This window comes from Vipera berus (assembly GCF_964194415.1).
Source record: "Vipera berus genome assembly, chromosome: 7".
Classification (NCBI taxonomy): domain Eukaryota; kingdom Metazoa; phylum Chordata; class Lepidosauria; order Squamata; family Viperidae; genus Vipera; species Vipera berus.
In genome coordinates, this window is record NC_138209.1 from 37,139,536 (window position 1) to 37,161,550 (window position 22,015).

Here is a 22,015-nt window from a genome sequence, read left to right on the forward strand (position 1 = left end):
GGCCATACTTTGATTCAGTGGCTAAACTCATGTTAAAATAAAATTTGGTTTGCTTGTCTACTATATGAATGCATCCCGTTATTTATAAGATAGTATTTATATACGGTAGCATATAAATAGGCAGGATATGGACTGGTTGATGAAAGCGTCCAGGAAGATACCAGGAAGCTGATTTTGACCATCTACCTTGAAATGGTGGATGATACATTCTTTCCCCAAAAGCAATCATTTGACCTGGCAATTTTTAATAACTAGGTGATCTCAAACTGACTTTTTCAAAAAGAAGTGATGTGGTTGCAGTTGCAAAGAATTTTAAGGAAAATGGACCCAACTGAATCAACATTGGTCACTCTTGTCCTGTAGAGATAGGGTAAAATGAACCTTCCTGCTTCTGCTTGATCTTTTACTGGCCTTCAACACCATTTATCATGGCATCCTTATGGACTAACTGCAAATATGGGCTGGGGCTCTGCTACATGGTTCTCCTCCTTAAGTACAATTTCAGTTGCTGGCAATTCAGATGAGATGCTAAGTCCTCCTTCATGTAGCATCTTTTTTTAACATCCACTTAAAGCTGCTAGAACCATGGATGGAGTCATGTATAATTAGTATGTACTTGATACCCAGCTGTGCATTTTAACTGCTGGCTGAACAGGAGATATTGTGAAGGTGTTCTCCTGGTATATCTGGAAGCTATGAGGGTCTGGATGGAGATGAACTATTTTAGAATAAATCTCAGCAAGACAAAATGACTTTGTATGTAAAACCTTCCAATTCCAAATATTCCAGCTTTGGCTAATGATGGGGCTGCATTTCCTCAAGCAGAGCTGCTTAGTAATCTGGGTTTCACTTGAAGAACGGGTAGCAGCTGCAGCTGGGCCTTTTGCATAAATCTGCCTTGCCTGTCACTTTTCTGCTAAAGCTGTTATCGGTGCTGTGTAGATTGCAGAGTGACTGGATAACATTTGAACCATAGAAAAAATGCTCCCAAAACTTCATCCTGCTTATTTAATGGCAACTATATAAATAATTTAAAAGCCTGATATTTAATACCTGCCACCTTACTATCAAAATAAATGTATAAATAATGGCTATTCTGGAGACAGAAAGTCTAGCATTTTCACAAACCCAAAAGTAGCATTACAACAGCTCAAATTTGCTATCTGTAACACCCTGAGGAGCTTGATGGGTCACTGAGAATATTCATATTAAAGATGACAAAATGACTTGAATCAGTAAGTGCTTCAGCATGTGGCAGGAAAGAAACTAAATATATCATTCATAAGCCTATGAAAGAATACTGATTCCAAAAGTTCTTTGGTGAGTACAGATAAAATATTTTGCATTTAATTCACTTTGAAACTCGAATTACTTATTTAATTGGAAAATTACTCTATTGGAAACCTAATGTCTTTATGTACCCCATCTCTGATTCCTGCCTTGGTGTGGTGGCTTGGTATACCTGCTGCCACCATCTGTCTTCCAGGGAAATCCTTCACCCAGTATCTTCCTCTGAGCCACAGTGTATGAGACAGATAAAACTCCCACAAGCTTCATTGCTTTTCCAGGAAATTAAAGTGAAAAGAAAAAATAAACAGATTTTCTAGCACCATCTTCTGGCCTTTTAGCATTAGTTGTATAGCTAGCAAAATCCTGCTTTTTTTTCCTTTCATTTTAGGAGCTAAGCCAATCTCACAAGAGATAAATAGACTCAAACTTCATTTTTAAAAAATAAAAGAGAATGAAAACATTTTTAACTGTAAGTACTATCATGCAAAATGAGAGACGGAAGAGATACAAATGTAACATCTTAATCTACCATGAAAAAATATACAGTTCTGGACAGACAAGTGTTGCTAGGCTGTTCCTACACAGGGGCAATCCTACTATAAATAAATTTTAACTTACATTAAAAACTCTTAATGTTTCTGGAAAAGACCTTGGGATACTGGGCAAAGAGACAATATTCAGATAAGAGACAGCACAGCCCACAGCTAGATAGTGGGCAGCCCAAAAGGCTCAGAAAGATCCATCCATGTAGGTACACACTTGGGCTGTAAGCGATAAGGAGGGTGATGGAATTATACTTTCATACCTGCAAAATTATGTCAATGTAGCTTTCCAGTAAAGTAGAAATAGTTCAACTGGTTGTGATTCCTATCTAGTTTACTCCACAAAGCTGACCAAAGTACACAATTACTGAGCTGATTTAGAAAAAGGTAATCCCAAGCACAAAGTGAAAACAAAATTAAGACTTTAATGTAGTTTTCTGCCTAGACTTACTCATTCCTTAAAACAAAGATTCCTAAAGCAACAGCTCCTGTTTGCTTTCCTTACGTTTTTCCAAGCTTTTTCTACTGTGGTTCCTTTAACTTGAGCTAATTTTTCTTTCCTTTTCCTAACCTTAACAATTTGTGCATTTTAAAACAACAAAGCAAGGAGGAAGCAGCTGGGGTATATGCAGCTGCTGAGGAAGCAGCTGCTTTGTTTACAGCTGCCTGCTGTTTACAAACCAGAGCAAGCATGTATGTGTTTGAAATGAGTAGATATGGACTAAAATACAGGACTAGCTATCTGACAATGAATGAAGTTATCGGGAAATCCCACAATACTTGTAGGCCCACAGGTTCCATACTCTTACTTTATAGCTTTAAAAATATTAGTCAAGAAAACCAACAGCAATTTCAGTACTCCAACCTCCTCAAGTTGATCATTTATACTGCACTAAGTCATAATTTAATTAAGGCTTGAGGCTTGGAATTGTATAACAGACTAAGCAGAACCATGGTAACGTTTAAGTCAAAATTAAATAAATCCCATTCTGGTTAAAATGAATGCATTATTTGAGGGAAGACCTGTCCCTAGTTGAGATTGGATAGACTAGGTCCCATCAACCAAGAAGTATCTATTGGCTAAATCCAGGAAGTGTACCTTCTTTAGAAAGATAGTCATGAGATCCAGATGTTTCTCACCCTGATGACATTGAGAAAACAAAGACCTAGTTATTTTCCCTGGCTTTGAGACAGGCTGAAGGTTTAAACACCTACCGGGTTGGATTTTTTTTGGTTCATATGTTTGCGTTCAGGCTGTTCATGATCTCTTTATGTCTCTCTTTTTTAGTGTTATAATTGTAAGATCCCCAGAGTTATTGGGAGCTAAGTGGCCTATAAATTGTAGAAAGAAAAAAAAATAAACCTAGCCACTATCATATAAACTTTAAAGAAAAGCTAAAATTCTATGCATTGCGGCTAAGTCTACTAAATTCAATTGGCATCTATTTCCACACCATAAATAAAAATTCTATGATTAGATTATAAATTGATATGATTTTATTTAAATAATAATAAAATGCAGAGATGAAAGGAAGCAAAACTTTTACATGATTCCAGGTACTGATAAAATTATTTTATTACAAAGATATAGACATATTGCATAAACATTATCTATAAATTTTCCAGATGCCAACTCTTCCATTTAATCCAGTATAGACTTTCTAGTACTATAAGAAAATCAACTGTGTCCAATAATCTATCTTAATCTGCATTAGAAATGGAGCTTAATGCCCCTGCCTTATTTTTATTAGTAACTAATAACTAGTTCACCTCTGCCTGCTATAGTAGCTTAATTTGTCATCTTTATAAAAGCTTAAAAGAAGTAAATCAGCTGTGTTAAGTGTCCATGCATGCATATGCACACATATACACATAAATTTCAATGTAATAAAAGTAAAAATATACAAAACAAGATAGTAAGGAAAAGAGAAAATTTCAGGAAATGAAAACATACAATTGTACCTTCTGACTGTATTTCTATCAAGTAATATTTTTATCCACTTTCTCCCTTTTTATCCTGAAATCATTGATTTTTTTTCTTTCAGCAAAAAGTTTAAGGTTTCCAGTGTTTCATAAAAGATTCCCTTTTTCTCTCACCAAACTGATCAGCTTCATCATTTCTGCAAGTTCAGTTAATTTCATAAGTCAATCTTCTGCTGAATGTTTTTCATTATTTCCATTTTTTTCATAGAATAATCTTGCAACAATTATATTTTCCAAATTCTTTTCTAATTTCTTGTCCATAAAATTCAGTAGGAATAATTCTAATCTGATAAATGTCCCTATTTTTTTCAAATGAAAGCTCACCTGCAGTCCTAAAAAAAAAGATCCCTGCCCACAAAAATTGTTCAGTCAAATCCTTATGATATTCTTGTATTTTTCATCTAACGCATGATTTCCACAAGTCTGATTCCATCTGTTTCCAATCTTCTCCCATTAATTGTTTGAAACTAAAATTTTTAAAATATTCCAGACAATGGCTGCAAGAAAAAGAAAAAGCAAGCATATATTCAACCTTTCTCTCTTACTAAATTGCTACAAAGAATAATGACAATAACTAAAATTTTGTACTCTATTAAACACTAGGATAGCTCATTCACTCAAGAAACAAAGTGCACATCTTTGACAGCTGTTTATATATACATAAATATCACATTTTATACCAGGGTTTTTCAGCCTTAGCAATAGCAATAGCATTTAGACTTATATACCGCTTCACAGTGCTTTACAGCTCTCTAAGTGGATTACAGAATCAGCATGTTGCCTCCAACAATTTGGGTCCTCATTTTAGCAAGGATGGAAGGCTGAGTCAATCTTGAGCCAGTCAGGATTGAAGGAATTGAACTCCTGGAAGTGTGAGCAGAGTTAGCCTGCAATACAGTACTGCTGTCATGGGTCCGATAAATGAGACAGTTCAAACAAATTTCAAGCATTCTAACCACTGAGCCACATTCAGAACATTAAGTTGTGTGGACTTCAACTCCCAGAATTTCCCAGCCAGCAATGCTGGCTCGCAAATTCTCAGTTTTGAAGTCCACACATTGTAATATTACTAAGGTTGAAAAACAGTTTTATATCTTTTGACTTTTACTAGGAAAAATACAGTATTCTCTGTAAATATGTAAGACTTTCAGATACACCACTATACGAAATTAAGACAAACCAATCAGTTAAATATATGCGCACAGGATGGGATAAGCAAGCAGCACCAGCCATTCACTCCGAAGATAGACTCTATGCAAAATATTGTCCCATTCAGCACATACCTAAAGGCTTTCTCTTTTAAATTAAACCCTAGATGTTTCCAAGCTGTCAAAAAATTGCTAGGCTAATGTTTTCTAAACCTACAAATTAATTTATATGCATGAAAAACTGAAGCTGTCCATATGATGCTAATTAAGGGTTGGAAATGGGGTAAAAATTAGATAACCATCACCAGTAAGCATTCAGAAGATACCAGTGTGCATGGAATACAGCAAATTATGAATTCCAGGCCACAGAAAGGATACAAAATAATGAAGATGAAGGATATAAAAGACAAGAAATATGTGAATATTTATTGCATTACATAAAGCTTCAAAATATTTCAGAAATATATTTGAAATATGTTAAACAATATTTACACTGTAAATTATATGAAACAGGAGAATCAACTTTAAGTATAATTTTGCTATTGGTGGTTTAAGGAACAGATGTTTTATTATATTCAATAATACAGAGGTCCCCAACCTGTGAGCCACGGCCTGGTGTGGGTCTCGGGACAGGTTGGCCAGTGGGTGCACACCATTTGTGCTAGCGCTGCGGCCACTGGGTGCAAAAACAAGACACCACAAAACGGGCCACTGCCACACCTCAGGGTGCAAAAATGGGATGCCTCTGCACCTCGGGCCGTGAAAATGGGCTGCCGCTATACCGCAGGGTGCAAATATGGGCTGCCACTGCCACGCCGCTCGAAAAGGGGCTGCCAGCGCACCTTGGGGGCACAAAAATGGGACGCTGTGCACAAGAACACGGCATGGCTAGCAAGTATCATGCAAGCACTAGCCCCGCCCGATGTTGTGATTCAGCGTCAGCCTGTGGTTTTGGCAGCTGAGTCGGACAATTCTGAAGAGGAGGAGGAGGAGGAGGGGTTTGGAGAGCCTTTGGTTGCAGAGGAAAGTTCTGATGCACTGCAGAGCTCTCAGCCAGGCCCCTCCCGTCTTGTTCCTCCTCAGACCCAGCTGTGTGAGCCTGAAAGATTGGAAGAAGACAGCTGGCTTTGTTCAGGGACGCTTGAAGCACGAGGCAGACAAGCAGAAGTGAACAAAGAAAAGCAATGAGGCACCTTGGGAGAAGGCAAAGAGAAGCCATGCCTTGAGGCTGCTGTTTAAAAGGGGAATGTGTGGGAGGTGCTGGTTGCTGAAGGCAACCGTTTGAAGAGCTTCTGATATAGTCTCGGTCTGTATTTGTTTAACTCTGTTTTGAATTGTTTCGTTTAGTTTTTACAAATAAATTTGGTTGGCTTAATTCCAGCCTATTGAATATAAAAAAGGGGTTGTCCCTGACATTCCAACAGGGCCGGTCGTAGGCTGGAACAGAACACCCGATTTGCATCACACGCATGCTTGCAGCCCTGTGTGGGTGCGCGCATGAGCGCGTGTGTAAAATGCTTCCCCCTGCCTTTTCTTCTGGTCCTCCAACCAAGAAAACTGCAATAATAAATGGGCTATTGGTTGATTCCAAACAAAGAGAAACAATTCCAAAGTTAATCCAGATTTTCTTGGTAAATTTATTCTCAAACCTGTAGTGGTTTGAGAGTTAGTTTGATAGACAGCCTGAGGTTCAAACCCAGTCCCAGAGAGATGACTGTGGACCCTATCTGGTTTTTGAACCCAACCCGTCTCACAGTTTGTGGAGAAAATAGGTGTACTATGCATGCTACCTGAGATCTTGTATGAAAAGTAGACTATAAATATGTAAAACTTTACTCTTAGGATATAGGGCAATAAAATATTCTTTTCCCTATACCAGACTTTCAATCATCATAATGGCAACACAGATCATAAAAAAATGGCATCACAGATATACTTACAAATCAGGTTTCTGGTTATTGTGAACTTCATTATGAGGAATAGGATAGAGTGCTTCATATGTTCTATTCACATCTGTTCCATGAATTGCAAATGCATTAAATCTGTCAGTGTTGGGAGGAAAAAAATTCCAAGGCAAATGAGCACGGCCCCTCCATTTGGTAGTTGTTTTTGAAACTTCAAATATTAAAGGAAGCTCTTTCTGGGTTAAAAGTAAAAAAAAAAATAAAAAAAAATTAAAACACAGATTTACCTTCTTCTCAGAGTCACTCACATATTTAGGGGGAAATTAACTCAAATGGTTCACTTACTCTGCAGATATTCCGTTTGCCACAAAGAAATAATACAAGATGTTGGCCATGCCTATAAAAATATAATGTAAAGATAACAGAAAAATACTTGCATTGTATCTCCAGCCAGAGTGTACTTATTAGATGTTACCTGAAGACAGTACTGTCAACATGCAAAACAGCAGCCATCAGCTAATAATGAATGTGAAAACATTAAAGATACAGGACTATTTTTAGTAAATTTTCCTGCAATGTAGAGCCATATGGTGTATGTATGTATGTATACATAGGTATCTCAAGATAGATACACACATAATTAAAAAAATGTAAGCCAATTTGGTGTAGTGGTTAAAGTACCAGGCTCGAAACCAGGAGATGGGCTAGAAGCTGGCAGATGATGAGTTCTAGTCCCTGATTTGGGCATGAAGCCACTTGGGTGTCCTTGAGCCAGTCATTCTCTCAGCTCAAGTAGGAGGCAAGGACAAACCACTTCTAAAATCTTCCCAAGAAAACTGCAGGAGCTTGTCCAGGCAGTTGCCAGCAGTCAAGACGCTATATATATAAAAAAACAACATGACTCTAATGAAAAACTGCTTCAGCAATTATTATAGAACAGTGGTTCTCAACCTTTTGTTCACCACGGACCCTCTTTAAATACCTTTTGTGGTCACAAACCATGGCCACAGAACACCAAGACTTAACTCAAGATTTAAATCATAACATTTCTTCAACCCTTCGTGGACCCCCTGTGAGACATCATGGCACCATTGTTATAGAACATTCTAAAAATTATTTGAAATATCTACTTACGGGCAAAGCTCTACTTCTAGGTACTGCTGGGTTTGGTAATTCAAGAAGAAGGCTTCTACAACTAAAACCATATAACAGTTGTTCATTTTACCTTGTATATTTCATATAGACAGAAAGAACATTGAATATAACATCCATAACTGTGGTCTTATTTTACCTACCCTAATGATGCAAAAGTAAGAGCTAGTCTGGTGTAATAGTTAAGGCATTAGTTTAAAAACTGGGAGAGTCTGATTTCTATTCCTGCTTTAGGCATGAACCCAACTAGATAATCTTGTGCCAGTCTCAGTCCTAGGGAAGAAGGCGAAACACTTTCAAAATCTTGCAGGGATTACCCAAGAATTCTCCAAGAGTCAACACTGACTCAAAGGCGTACATACACACAAAAACAAAGATGCAAAAGATTTTTCAGAAGCCTACTTTAGCCTTACTCAGAAACTGACTGTACAAGCTTCTATCAGAGACATTGGATATGCTTTATCATAGCCATCACTGTTTTAAAACTATGACAAATTTTAACAAAACTATGACAGCAGTTCAGACTTAATGGACTAAATATATGTATGAAAAATAACTACTTGGAGATCATAATACTGCATTTTAATGCAATTAGGGTGAAAAATAAAGGACAAGACTATCCAAATGGCTTCCACAAGATATTTATTTCACAATGTGCAACTTCTTCATGCAGACTCCCACTTGGCATTCATACGCTGTTAACTTTTAAATCCCTATTTGAAGTTCTGGAAATACATGTCTCAACACAATCCAATTTAGAGCTCATAAAATGCACTACTAGATGAGATCTGTCTTCAACTGATAAAACATTTTTTTTAAAAAAATGTACACATAGAGCTGAAGTGGTTGCATATCCTTTTTTGTTGGGTTTTTTTTTGCAAAACAATGGTGTAAAGTGAAAAAGCTTATGTTCAGGATAAAACAATTCAATTTCAGTGGCATTATAGAAACATCAAATGGAAAAATCAAACAGCCAATTAAACAAATCAGTTTCACTTCACAGTAATATTTCTGTTCAGGCAAAACATTTCAAATACTAATTAATTTGAACAGTCATAATGAAGTAAGGGGAATTATAATGAAGACAGATAATAGGCTAATTTATGAAACTTACTTCAAGAGGGTAATGGTTATCTTGGTAAGATCAGAAAAGCATGTGTAAGTAGTAATATATGACTTACAAAAAGAGAAAATTAAGTTGCATTAAAATTCTAACATCATATTTGCAGATTTGCATATGAATGTAAAAATATTTAAGATACCAGATTTATCAAAATCATTTTTAAAAACTTTTGACACCAGCATGGTGTCAGTAAACTAAAGAAACCAGCAATATGCTGAGCAGTTGGAAGTCTCATTAATAACACAAAATATATTTTGACCAAGTATTTCTGTAAATTCATTTATTTAGTATGAAAGATGGGAGGGTTCAAATAGCAGAGTGGTTTGCTAAAAACACAAACAGAAGTGCTATGCAAACAACATAGTTTCATCATATGAAAAGGCTACATATAAAACTGACAAGTGTTTTCATTAAAAGCCTGAAAATTGATTCACCAAAGTTATTAAATCTTATTGATAAAACTATATCTTTATATTTGATTATGGTACGTGAATATTTATGTTCAGAAAGAAGTGGAAGACTTTAATTACTGCCATAGTTTATGGTTAGACATTATAGGTTTACAATGTTCAGAGGCAAAAGCAATAGGACCATCAGTAGAATTTATATATTATGACTTTCAAGTTAAATTCAGGGTTTGGGCTCTGAAAAATGTAAATCCTTATATAGCTAAGCCAGTAGCAAAGAAATGGCCTGTAGGCACCCCAAATAGGAACACTTGGCACATCAGCATTTTGCTACAGTGTGTACTTATAAAAACAGGAGGAAAAAATGAAGCTCTAGCAAGAATTGCTATCAGAATATTCAAAATTTTAAGTCTCAATACAATAAATTTACTTACCCTCATAGTCCCATAATCCATTGAATGGTTTTCCTGGTTCACCAGGAGGGGCTGGAGGATCATTGAAAAATGGAGCATTCAATTCCATCAGTATTCCTGTATTTTCTGGACTCAGGCTGATTATTATTGGATCATGGGACACTGGAAGGCTGTTCCATGTATGTTCAATTTTAAACTCCATCTAAATATTTTATATCAAGAAAAATAATTTTATATTTAACATAAATACTAATAGTATGTATGTCAAATTGAACTGTCTTTTAATTGAAGATATATTAGCTATTATAGAATTATTATATTATTATCTTATAAAAATCTACAATTTTTAGTTTCAGGACCTATTTCATTGATAAGCATTTGCTTAAAATAAATCCAATTCACTTACTTTTTATTCAACATATATATGACTTCCAAATATATTCAATATATTAGCAGCAGAGAAAATAAGTTAAGAAAGTATACCAGGTCTTATAGCTTTTTAAATATATCATGATTTCCTCAATTGTTTGAAGAGCAAAATTGTTGTCCACAGTGACCATTTTTTTATTTTTTTTTATTTTTTTTAAAATCCCATTTATATCCCGCCCTTCTCAGAAGACTCAGGGCGGCTTACAATTTAAGCACAAACCAATGTGCTTAGCATTTAAATATGCAAATCAGCTTTGCAAATTTCCCCTTACGTATTTGATCTGCTTACCTGCCACTAATTAGGAATGCACAAATAGAATATTTAATCTGTATTTAAAAATAGTGATAATAAAGCCTATCATGTGAACACAAAATATACTGTTGTTGTTAAGGGCATTAGTCATATGTCAGAACAGGTACACAATTGCAGCACATCATATTCTCAAGACTGTGCTTTTAAAATTTTCAAGGTAGCATGAACCTCAATAATTGTCACATCACTTTGTTTATCCTTATTGAAAATTGATGTTCTGCATGACTCTTAGATTGTCAGAGAAACAACTTTAGCTGAATAGTCACATCCCTGCAATAACATCATTGTAATTTTCACTGTTTTAATAATTTCCACACAATTAATATCAACTCTAGCTTTGCTACTACCCCCTGCATCTGCACAGTCTTAAGATTTGACGGTTTAAACATCACAAAAGGGTGAATCACATCACACAGCTAAGCAAAAATGAAATAGAATCTATTTTTAGGCTATGCTTATCAAGAGCTGCTCCGGTCATTGTTAACGCTGCCGCTAAGTTTGTGTGTGCACATATTCATACATACATACATTCATACATACATACACAAATCTCCTTTAGTTTGCCAATTATTTTGCATGAAACAGACATTCTGCCTTTAATAGTTACTTGGTTTCAACGGCTTAACTTCTGCTCGCCGAACCAACTATTCAAAACCAGTAATTCCGCAAGGAACGAGAATAATAATAATAATAATAATAATAATAATAATAATAATAATAATAATAATAATATAATAATAATAATAATAATAATAATAATAATAATAATAAAATAATAATAATAATAATAATAATAATAATAATAATAATAATAATAATAATAATAATAATAATAATAATAATAATAATAATAATAATAATAATAATAATAATTTTATTTGTATACCGCCCTTCTCCCGAAGGACTCAGGGCGGTGAATGGGGGTACGGGGCTATTTCAAAAGCTAAGGGAGAACCCTAAAAGAAAATCCACCCACGGCCAGCATTCAGTGCAACTTTACTCAAAGAAAGCTCCCGTGAGTTTTAGCAACACCCATACTCCCAAGGTTAGGAATAGAAAATTGCAATCTGAGCTCTCCCGCTCGTAATTCCAAACCTCCGCGCCAAATCCGCACCCAAGGGAGCGACGGCACTTCCGCTCACCACCCCAGTTTACTTTCACCCGGCAACGTCTCCATTCAAAGGAAAAGGAAAGAACGAAGCATGTGACCATTTTAAACCAATGGAAAAGAGTTCTTGTCAGCTCAACTAGAATCCGATTGGCGGGTGTGTGTTTTTTTTTCCTGACAACAGCATGCAGGATCTCCCCACCCCATCCAAGGTTTTTTTTGTTTTTGTTTGTTTTATTTTTTTTAAAAAAGCCCTTTTTTACAGCCAAGTCGGTCGTTAAGACGCCCGCGGTGTTGTTAACGGCGCGTGCCGCTCTCCTGGGGGAAAGACGGCGATTGGAGGGGAGGGAGGTGACGTTGGTAAAGTGAAGCCCGCAGCTGTTTCCAGATTTGTTGGATGGTTCGTCCTTGTGCCCGCGCTGATGGGCTTTAACAGTCTTACCTTCCGCTCGGGAAGTTTCTTCTTTTCCTTTCCGTCTTACCTCTGAGAATTAGGTAAGGGCAAGCTACCAACATAGGGTGACGCCCTCTGCAGCAAACACAATACACCATCTTTTTTTTTCCCTAAATGCATGCTTATGTAGTTAAAGCCTCTTGCCACGTTACCCCATTTACACCATGGGTAGGTTTACTTAAGAGCAAACGGTTCCAATGAAAAAATAGCTCTTCTGGATAAAAGTTACAGCACAGTTCTCTTGCATCTACTCTGCCCGCTGGAGTTCAACTGGATTTCCAGGTAAGGACCTGACTTTTTACAGATCTTTAGATGTTATATATAAGACTGAAATTACATTACTTTAATTCCATATTTAGTCGGGGGGGGAGAGGGTCGAATGGAAAATTCAAGGAGAACCAGGAAGATGCAAACAATAAATCTTTCCTGGAGCCCAAAGTCCAAGCGTTGCTAGAGGAGCTTCGGGTCAATATTACCTGTTGGGCTTTTCAGGAAGGATAATTTAAGACCTCTGATGAGCTTGCAGCATCCCAAGTACTTTCTCTCCAGAGAGGTGAGCTAAGTTATTATAAGGATGGAGAAGAAATACTGGATTGCAGAGATCAAGCTAACTTGCCAAGAAGCAAAACATTAAATGTTTGGAGGGGAGACAATATGTTGAGGACATTTCAGTATGATGCATGGAGATTAAACTTTGCATTAAGATTGTACAGTCATATATGAAAGTAGAAGTATTTTAAGCATTTTGAAAATTAAGGGATAGATATCATCTTTGTAAGCTTGTCTATTTTTAAAATAAAAGAAGATATAAATGATGGAAATAGTCAACTATAAAAACTTTACATTCCAGATTTTCCATTAGTATTTGATCTTAATTTTTCTATCTGAAGATAAAAAACATTGACATTAAGATGTATAAGAAATAAGAGGCTTTCCTTTTCAAATATCTCAGATTGATTATTTTAAGATTGGCATCCATAACATTAGGATTACAACTCTGAAGTGTAACAGCATGTTGCAGGCTTTGTGGAAGCTGGTCAGGTTGTTTTGTATTTCTTCCTAAGAATTTAATTTTGGAAGATAAAGTTCAAAGCAATTATAAGTTGTGTTTGCCAGTTGTATTTATTTTATTTTCACAGATTTTATGTTTATGCTCCTAAAAAGCAAATCAGCTTCCTAGAAACTTTATATGAAATTCCAATAAGATTCTAAAATGGCAACAGATATCAAGGTAAGTTTCACTAAAATTCATACTGTATTGTATAGTTTAGGTACTAGATATCAGAGTTCCTCAACCTTTTTTTGGCTGGAGGCTACCCCTTTTTATGTGTTATTTGATGAAAGCTGCAAAGGGAGGTGTAGTACGATTAGAGCATAATGTAAGTTGATGTATATAATTGTTTCATATCTTTATTTCATTATTTTTAGATTCTATTTTGATGTACCTTTCAACCTATTCTAAGCATCACATTAACAAGGGACCTTGCAGATCATCTAGTTAAATTTGCTTACCTGCTATTATAAGGTTCTTATATTTTCACTTTTGAAAATAGCTTGTTTATGTAATGTGCCTGAATACATTTGTTTATGCTTTTTTACCAAATAAATCTATGCCAGTTAAATTTGGCCACTCCCACTACAGCTAACTGAGCCTTGAGCATTATTAAAAAGCAAGTCTTTGTCATATAGAACCATTGTTTGTTGTGATGGTGGCTGTACTAATGACATTAACAGCATTTTTCCACAGAATATTGTAAATCAGTATCACTTCCTCAAGATTTGAGCAATCCTGCCAAAATCTCAGGATAATTGTTTTAAACATGCACATTTAAGAACATTATGGTATTCCAACCTAACTAGAAATCAATACTACTTTTGTTTGTTAGAAACATTTTTTATGTCTATCTTAACACATTGTGAGTCTTTCACTTCTTGTCATTTCTGTTGCTCCTGATAAGCCCATATATTTTTTTGTAAGTGGCATACTTTTAGGGCTAGAGCTTTCTGTATCTTGTTTTCTCTTAGTCATCTGGATTTTTGAAGCCCAGTCCTAGTAGTCCTATAATTTTGCCAGCTATCAGTTCTTCTTTTCTTTTATCCATTTCCAAACAAAGTAGAAATGAAATTTAGTTGCTAGTTTTTGACTTATCAAAAGGAGTAGCTGATATGAAATAAAATACAAACACAAGATACTGGTTGCCACTGATAGAAATATTATAGAAATGCCCTTAATGGAATTGATGGCCCTTCATTTGGCTTTAACATTTAATGAAATGCTAGGGTAAATAATTAGTTGCATTCTTATCATTATAAGGTATTACAGTTGGCAAATATTACTCTCTATTAAAGTTATAGATTTTTTAAGTTCCTAAAGATAATCAAAGAACTGAAATAATATATAAATGTGAAAACAGAATAAGATATGAAAAGCTAAGGTTATGCTTTTTGAATTCAATTTAAATCCATATGGAATTGTATTTAATTTTTATTTTTATTTATTGATTAAAATTTTAGGCCACCAATGTACCCTGCAAGAGAATACATTGTGAATAGTTTGATTTAAATAGGATCTGTAGAGTTAAATTTTAAAGGGTTTTTAAATAATCTTTTTATGACAAGCAATAAACTTCAATAAAATAAAATGTTTGTTTCCAGAATAATGCCTTTGAAGATGCCAGTATAATGGAGCACATGCTGATAGGCCAAAGGTAAAACGATTTATTTGGCATTCTAAATAATGTATAAAATGCAGTTTCAAAACACCTTATAAAAAGATATGTTGATGCCTGGAAATGCTCTTCAAAAATGAACAAATGAAGTCCCCATTGCATTTTTATCTTGTTTGTGTGTGTGTGTAAATATATAGTATGTACACATAATTTAAACAAATATATTCAGGATAGAGGAAATTTGTAATTAAGCAAAAAGTAAGATTCTATGGATTGAATCCAGATGTAATCATATAGAGAGTTGATCTGCTGAAATTAATGAAATTTAAAGTTGATTTATTCATTTCAGTGGCTCTTAAGTCAATCATAAACAAATTTATCAAAACTCTCCATGTGTCTCTAAATATTTTGCCAATAATTATGCTTTGCAGAACCTGAGTATCTGGAAAATAATTCCACAAGCAGTCCATGCCTTAGCAATGAGAAACTGCAACTAATGTTTTATGACATCAGGGCTTGGCAGTTTGATCTTTTCCTTCCTTTCATGTCTTAAAATATTAGCATAACTGGTAATGAGTTTGGTTTTTTTAAAAAAAATATAAAAGTTATCATTTTGTAAGGGGTAAAGGTTCTACTGGAAAACTTCATAAAACCATTCTTAGTCCACGCAAAGCAGTTTGTGTTCCCTCCTTTATTTGGGCAAATTGAAAGGAAAGGAATTATCTTGCATAAAATCTCTTTTCAACTGATGCAAGAGGAAAAGGAATTTAAATATTTTCACCTATGTTCACAATTATATCTAATTTTTACAATAATTAGTTGTTAAGCATCCTGAGTTGCTTACATTAGAACATTGTTGATCCATAACGTACTTCAAATGAAATTATTCTTGTTTGCTTGTTTGTAATCCTTTGATATTTTATAAGTCAAGATATACAAAATAAAATATTGATAATATGTAGTAGGGTGACTTTTACAACACAGCTATGTCAAATTTATTTTGTGGATTCTAGCTTTCTACCTCAATGTAGCTGAGTTCTGGGGTGTCTGATATAGATGTGTCCCAGGGTGAAAGGGGTACTGAGGTATGTAAGCTAAGTTGCCACCACCTGAGTAGAAAGAAAACCATCTGCTCATATTCTTGGGAATCCAGATAGGGTAATAGATCCCACTTCTTCAGAATTAAGCTGTTAAGGAAATGGACTTCAGTTTCACTGAATGATCAAGGAAGTTTGGGAGTATCTGATACTTAAATAAATCTATAACTAAGTGGGGAAATCCCATTCTTACTTCTTACAGGAATCATGTAATGGCTTTAAACTGTATGCTATATTAGGATTAGGAAGTGTCAAGTTCAAATTTATCTTCAGCCTTGGAAAAACATTGAATGGCACTTAGGATTGTTACTGTTAATAAAAATTATGGTATGGAATACTGTGTATGCCCTTTGAGCCTCTAGAAGAAAAGCAGGATATAAATGTAACATACAATAAAGACCAATTGCTTGAAAAATGCTTCCATATATGCATGTGTCTCTGAAATTATTGCTCTTTAAGTATTTTTTCCTAATGCTTCATTTTTGTGTCATTGGTGAGATTTTTTTTATTTTTAACTTCATTGTGTTACTTGAATGTTCACTCAATATAGGAACTTTTATTTTACATCCCTTTTAGCTCATTACCTCCTATAGTTGCTGAATATGATGAAAATCTTGGGGAAATGAATGAACAACTAAAATACTGCCAGGTACAAAGTTAAAACTATTTTTTACCACTAATATAGCTCATTAAGTAATTTAAAAATAATATTTAAAATTTAAATGATATTGGTAAGATGCTTTTTTAAAATCACTGAATCATACCTCATATTGTCACTGTTTTTAATTCAAAAAATATGTTTATTTCTAGTTTGAGAAATCTTGCTTCATAAAATAGAAAAGGCAACATTCTTAATTGACATTCAAGCATCTTATTAGTGATTGTATCATACTGAATATGTATTACATGTGATCTATTGTATCTTCAAAAATAAATATTTAATCTCCTGCTTTTCTTCCTTTAGATGCAGATGAAAGAAATGAGGCTAAAACTTGAGCAAGTCATCAAAGAAAATGAAAGGTAAAGTCATAAAAATCAAATTAATAGTGTATTGTCTGGGTCATATAGCAAGAAACTAGTGATTGAAATGATCATGTATTTCGTCTTACCTTTGCAGTGCAATGAATACAGATACTCTGGGAATGGGGATTGCTAGAAATAATGTGGAAAATTTTCATGAATAACCTAAAATGTTTTTTCTGGACTTCCAAGTGTTAACTGTCTGACAGAAGAACCATTATTAATAAAAAATACAATTTTGTTGCTGTTTTACAATGAAGTGATCCACCTCTTATTGTAACACAGATTGCATGAAGAGTTAAAAGAAGCAATTGAAAAGCAATTGGAAGCTCTGCCATCTGGTTCTGTTTCAAGGGATGCTACATTTATGGATGAAAACCTAGTAAGAAACCTTCAAGAACAGTTGCAACTAGCAAATAAAGTGAGCATACTGAAACATTTGCTTTGGTTGTACTTTTATGTCTACGTTCTAGTAGTCCTAAGTTGCCTTTCAATTTAGGCACATTCATTTATGACACATTTTTGTTATAGCTGAAAATTGTGGTTTAAGTTTTTAATAGTAGCATTTGAATTGTTTTTAATGTCAAGACATAGATATAAAACAATATTATATCTAAATTTTGAATATCTAATGGCAATAAGAAAGACAACACACTAATATTTGTAAGATATTTTATTGTCATTAACAGGCACAGATATGTTTCTATTTATAATATAAATTCACTATATAGGGAACAAAAAGTACTATTTCTTTGAAGAGTAAGTCAAAGTAAATTTACTTTATATTATAATAGATCTAAAGTAAAATTCTTTTCAGATATTTGATACTTAAAAACAAATGGAAAGAAAAATTCTAACATTCTTTTTTCAATCTTTCAATTTTAAGGAAAAGGAACATGTCCTAGAACTTTGGCAGATGGTATCACAAGAATTGGAGCGACTTCAACAGATATACCAGGAGCACATGACAGAAGCACAGATTCATATTGTGGAAAGGCAGAAGCAAAAAGTAATGTACTGATACATGTGCATTAAAATAAATTAAGATGAAGACAATTGTTTTCACACTAGCTCAAGATTTTAGGGATAGCCAGTTGTTGTTTTTTTAAAGGAGAATTTTAATGGTCTTTGGGCAAGTCATAGAGTAGGCCATTTGGTTGAGATGGATGGTATAAGTTAATGGTAGGTAGACAGGCAGACATACCAGAGAACAAATTATTTGTGAGGTGGCAGAAGAAATGGAGGTAGTGACGGATTTTATTTTCCTGGGCTCCAAGATCACCGCAGACAGGGACTGCAGCCAAGAAATTAAAAGACGCTTGCTCCTGGGGAGGAAAGCCATGGCAAATCTAGACAGCACACTAAAAAGCAGAGACATCACCCTGCCAACAAAAGTGCATATACTCAAGGCTATGGTCTTCCCAGTTGCAATGTATGGCTGTGAAAGTTGGACCATAAGAAAGGCTGAGCGCCAAAGAATTGAGGCCTTTGAACTATGGTGCTGGAGAAGACTCCTGCAAGTATCTTGAACTGCAAGGCGATCAAACTGGTCAGTCCTAGAGGAGATCAACCCTGACTGCTCTTTAGAAGGCCAGATCCTGAAGTTGAAACTCAAATACTTTGGCCACCTAATGAGAAGGGCAAGAGAAGAAAGGGATGACAGAGAATGAGGTGGCTGAATGGAGTCACTGAAGCAGTAGGCATGAGCCTAAATGGACTCCAGAAGATGGTAGAAGACAGGAAGGCCTGGAGGAACGTTGTCCATGGGGTTGCGATGGGTCGGACACTACTTCGCAACTAACAACCACAACAACAGAAGGAGTGTCTCTTTTATTTTGTTTTTACTGTTTAGGAAAGGAATGTAAAGTTCAAAAGATGTATTTGGAAAGGCTAAGATGGTTAATGTTTGTGTGTAAAAATGGTCCCCTAACATAAGGTTTGAAACCTGAATGCATATTTAGAAAAGGGACATTGTTTGATTTTGAGGTCTTGTCGATTTTCAAACATTTGTTTCAGGATTATCTGTGAGTAATTTGTTAAATATAGAAATATACTTTGATTATAAGAATACTTTATTCACTTAAAAACTTTTAAACCTTGTTGCAGAAATATATTCTGTTTTTCACAGTCTTTCAAATGAAGGTATTTACTCTGTTACAGCCAAATCTCAGACATTTACCTATGCACACCTACCTACACACACAAACACAAAGTATTAGAAAAATGAATACGGTAGATCATTCCTGCTTTATGCTATTGTATAATTTATTTTTAAAAAAAATAAATTAGCTGACTCTCAAATCTGGACAACATCCACTAATAACGTTATACTTTATTACTTAAATTAAGTACTTAATACCTAAATATGTAATATATTATGTTTGAGCATTTATTTTAATGTTGATAAATCCTCTAGATTTTCATTCCAATGCACTGTATTATCTTCTTTCTAGGATCAGTTGTCAAGCTTTCAACAACTAACAAAACAACTGCATTTGGCTAATGAAAAAACTGAGTCAGTAAGTGAAATACTGAAATTCTAATAACATTATTTTGGACTAGCCATAGCAGAAAAATTTAAAAGAAAGTACATTTTCCCAACATAATTTTTCATAAAGATTTGTCTTAACCTTTTTTACTTACATATTTATAAGTTGTATTATATAGTGGCTTATATTGTATTTTTAATCTGTTCTAATTTAATTGCTACTTGGAGAGCAAGTAGTTGTTCCTGATTTGGGAAAATGCGCTTTTCATGAAAAATAAAGGTTTTGTCTGCACAGTCCATGATTACTAAGTTTTAATGCCTATTTCTTTGACTATTTAGTATTAGTTTAAAATATTTTCTTTTCTTCTCTGTTTCTGCTTTTAATGATATGATTCTTGGAAGCAAATGAAGTGAGAAGCTTTTTTTAAAACCAAAAAAACAAAGAATGTAGCTGAAATACAAACTAGTGAAACAAAATTTCAATTAGGTGCCAGCAAAGCAAGAAGGAGTTCATTTTTTTTTAATGTAGGTGACTGAAAGTAATGACTAATGCTGGTGCATCTAAAACAAAATAAGAGCCTTGAAATGCCACTGAGTTTAGAACAAAGACTATGTATCGACAATTTTAGAAGTCTCAATGAAGTATTGACAATTTTAAAAGTTTCAATGAAATAAAGTCAATAGCACATAACTATGAATGTTATTATAAATATGGTTAGTGGAAAGAGACAGATTTTGTGTTGCTCTTAAGCAAAGTACAGGTAGTCTTGTTTAACAAATTTTATTTGGGACTGGCAATTCCATTCTTAAGCAAAGCAGTTGTTAAGTGGGAAATTACATGACCACAACATGTTATCCACTATACTAGTCAGCTTCATATCTTAGGTTTTTGTTTCCCTCCTAACCACTCTCCCTTACTTTGGGACATTCAAGTACCTGCTTACTGTCCTGTACACATCAAAAGCAATGTGATCGCACCTCAGCCCTCTTTTGCTCTCCAATAATTTCGCTCTGCAAGGGGAGTGGGGGAAAATGCAAGTATTTCTGTAGGCAATGTCTCCTTTGCCTGTCCCTTTCCTGCTGCTGGTATGACTTCATTGCTCTCAATGTGTAAACAGCAAACTGCTTTTTTGAAATTTCTCTGCTTTGCAGGAGGAGTGGGGAAGCAAACAATTTTAGTAAGACAATCTCTCTTTGTGAGCTTCAGTTGCTTGAGGGTATACTAGACCCTGGGTGTCTGCATTCCTAGCTCAGTACCTTAACCATACTAGCCTACTGGCTCTAATGCTTTATTCATTTTAACAGCAGTGCAATATATTTAAAAATAATTTTGTTTACAGATTAATCAGGTATTTCTGAAAACTGTAATGGAACAAAATGTAGAGCTGGAACAGCTGCGCAAGCAACATAGGTATAAACTTCTAAATCTTAAATTATTTTTTAAAAACGGGCTAGCACACAGATAATGGTCCAACCTGTATGATGAGGTTTTTCAAAAATATTTTATGGCTTACTGCAGGAGTCACCAACTCCCAGTCCGTGGCCCAGTTCCAGGCCGCAGCATGCCAGGAACAGGTCCGCACAAACAAGCAAAGCCCCATCTGCAGGATGCAGGCAGCACACAAAACCACGCACTCTCTGGTCTGTGGAAAAACCTCTCTCCATGGAACCCGTCCCTGGTGCCCAAAAGGTTGGGGCCCTCTGGCTTACTGCACATCATTAGGTGGAAGTTTATAGCTATCTGTGGAGATGTAACATTGTGAGCAAATGCTGACCTCTGTTGGAACTTCAGCAGATAATGAAGAAAGCCTTTCCACTATAATAAATGTGTGCTGTTACTTCATATACTGTGTTTGGGGTAGAAAATTATCTATCCACACCAAAATTTCCTGTTTATCACATACTGATGAGCAGATCTTTTTAGAAATGAATTGCCATTTGGAAATGCTGTAAAATATGTCCACAAAGAAATAATAAATTAGACCAAGATGTGACTTTTTCTGTGCAATAATTTGTTGAGCAAGAGCATAATTTCATCTGTATGCTATTTTTTTTCTTGAGCTTGAACATGGAATGGTAATGTAAAAACATGATATTTGTTTAGCCAGTGTATTTCTTATTTAGAGAAGTTTATCTTTTCAATATGCAGACAATCCAAATTGGACTTGAGAACAGCAGTTGCAAAAGCTGATGAAATGATAAGACTCATTGAGGATCTTCGCAGCCAATTAAACAGAAAGGTTGAACACATCCTTTCTCAACTTTCAAAATAGAAGTTCACATTTCTGAACTCTGCTTCTGCTAGACACAAAATTGTTCTAAAAAAAATCTCTGACTTTTCTGGTGTTTAGGAAGAAGGGGTCCTAGCTGCTCGGGAAAAAGAGGAGGCATCAGATAAACGCTTGCAAGAATTGCAGTCAAGCATAAAACAATTGGAGACAAGGTAGATTATTAAATTATTGAATAATAACTTCC

The 22,015-nt window shown here is 34.9% G+C and overlaps 2 protein-coding genes across 4 annotated transcripts in view; one reads left to right on the forward strand and one right to left on the reverse strand.

The window, feature by feature from the left end:
- Positions 1 to 3,321: 3,321 nt before the first annotated feature.
- LOC308671087 (UPF0462 protein C4orf33) lies at positions 3,322 to 11,938 on the reverse strand. Of its 3 annotated transcripts, none has more exons than XM_081333074.1 (6): positions 11,800 to 11,938; positions 9,984 to 10,164; positions 8,002 to 8,062; positions 7,213 to 7,264; positions 6,904 to 7,103; positions 3,322 to 4,312 (listed from the first exon to the last, which is right to left on the reverse strand). In XM_081333074.1, exons 1-6 carry the CDS (start codon positions 11,914 to 11,916, stop codon positions 4,213 to 4,215), a joined length of 711 nt encoding a protein of 236 aa, XP_081189200.1. In that variant the 5' UTR covers positions 11,917 to 11,938; the 3' UTR covers positions 3,322 to 4,212. The 3 variants fall into 3 exon arrangements, with proteins under 3 accessions (XP_081189200.1, XP_081189202.1, XP_081189201.1); XM_081333076.1 differs by having other exon boundaries at positions 11,847 to 11,880; XM_081333075.1 differs by having other exon boundaries at positions 11,819 to 11,879.
- Positions 11,939 to 12,311: 373 nt separating this feature from the next.
- SCLT1 (sodium channel and clathrin linker 1) overlaps positions 12,312 to 22,015 on the forward strand; it is a 36,172-nt gene continuing 26,468 nt past the window's right edge. The window contains exons 1-11 of the mRNA XM_081333073.1: positions 12,312 to 12,548; positions 13,406 to 13,497; positions 14,922 to 14,974; positions 16,609 to 16,681; positions 16,997 to 17,052; positions 17,338 to 17,473; positions 17,939 to 18,061; positions 19,506 to 19,571; positions 20,881 to 20,951; positions 21,690 to 21,780; positions 21,892 to 21,983. Of these exons, the coding sequence (XP_081189199.1) occupies positions 13,480 to 13,497; positions 14,922 to 14,974; positions 16,609 to 16,681; positions 16,997 to 17,052; positions 17,338 to 17,473; positions 17,939 to 18,061; positions 19,506 to 19,571; positions 20,881 to 20,951; positions 21,690 to 21,780; positions 21,892 to 21,983 (779 nt within the window). The 5' untranslated portion in view covers positions 12,312 to 12,548; positions 13,406 to 13,479. The remainder of the gene's footprint in view (positions 12,549 to 13,405; positions 13,498 to 14,921; positions 14,975 to 16,608; positions 16,682 to 16,996; positions 17,053 to 17,337; positions 17,474 to 17,938; positions 18,062 to 19,505; positions 19,572 to 20,880; positions 20,952 to 21,689; positions 21,781 to 21,891; positions 21,984 to 22,015) is intronic.

Coding starts and splice junctions, on each gene's coding strand:
- LOC308671087 (XM_081333074.1), bottom strand. CDS start 11,916: ATGGTCACATGCTTCGTTCTTTCCTTTTCCTTTGAATGGAGACGTTGC. Junction 8,063..9,983: donor TGGATTATGGGACTATGAGG/GTAAGTAAATTT, acceptor ATATGGTTTTAG/TTGTAGAAGCCTTCTTCTTG. Junction 4,313..6,903: donor AATAACCAGAAACCTGATTT/GTAAGTATATCT, acceptor TTTTTCTTGCAG/CCATTGTCTGGAATATTTTA.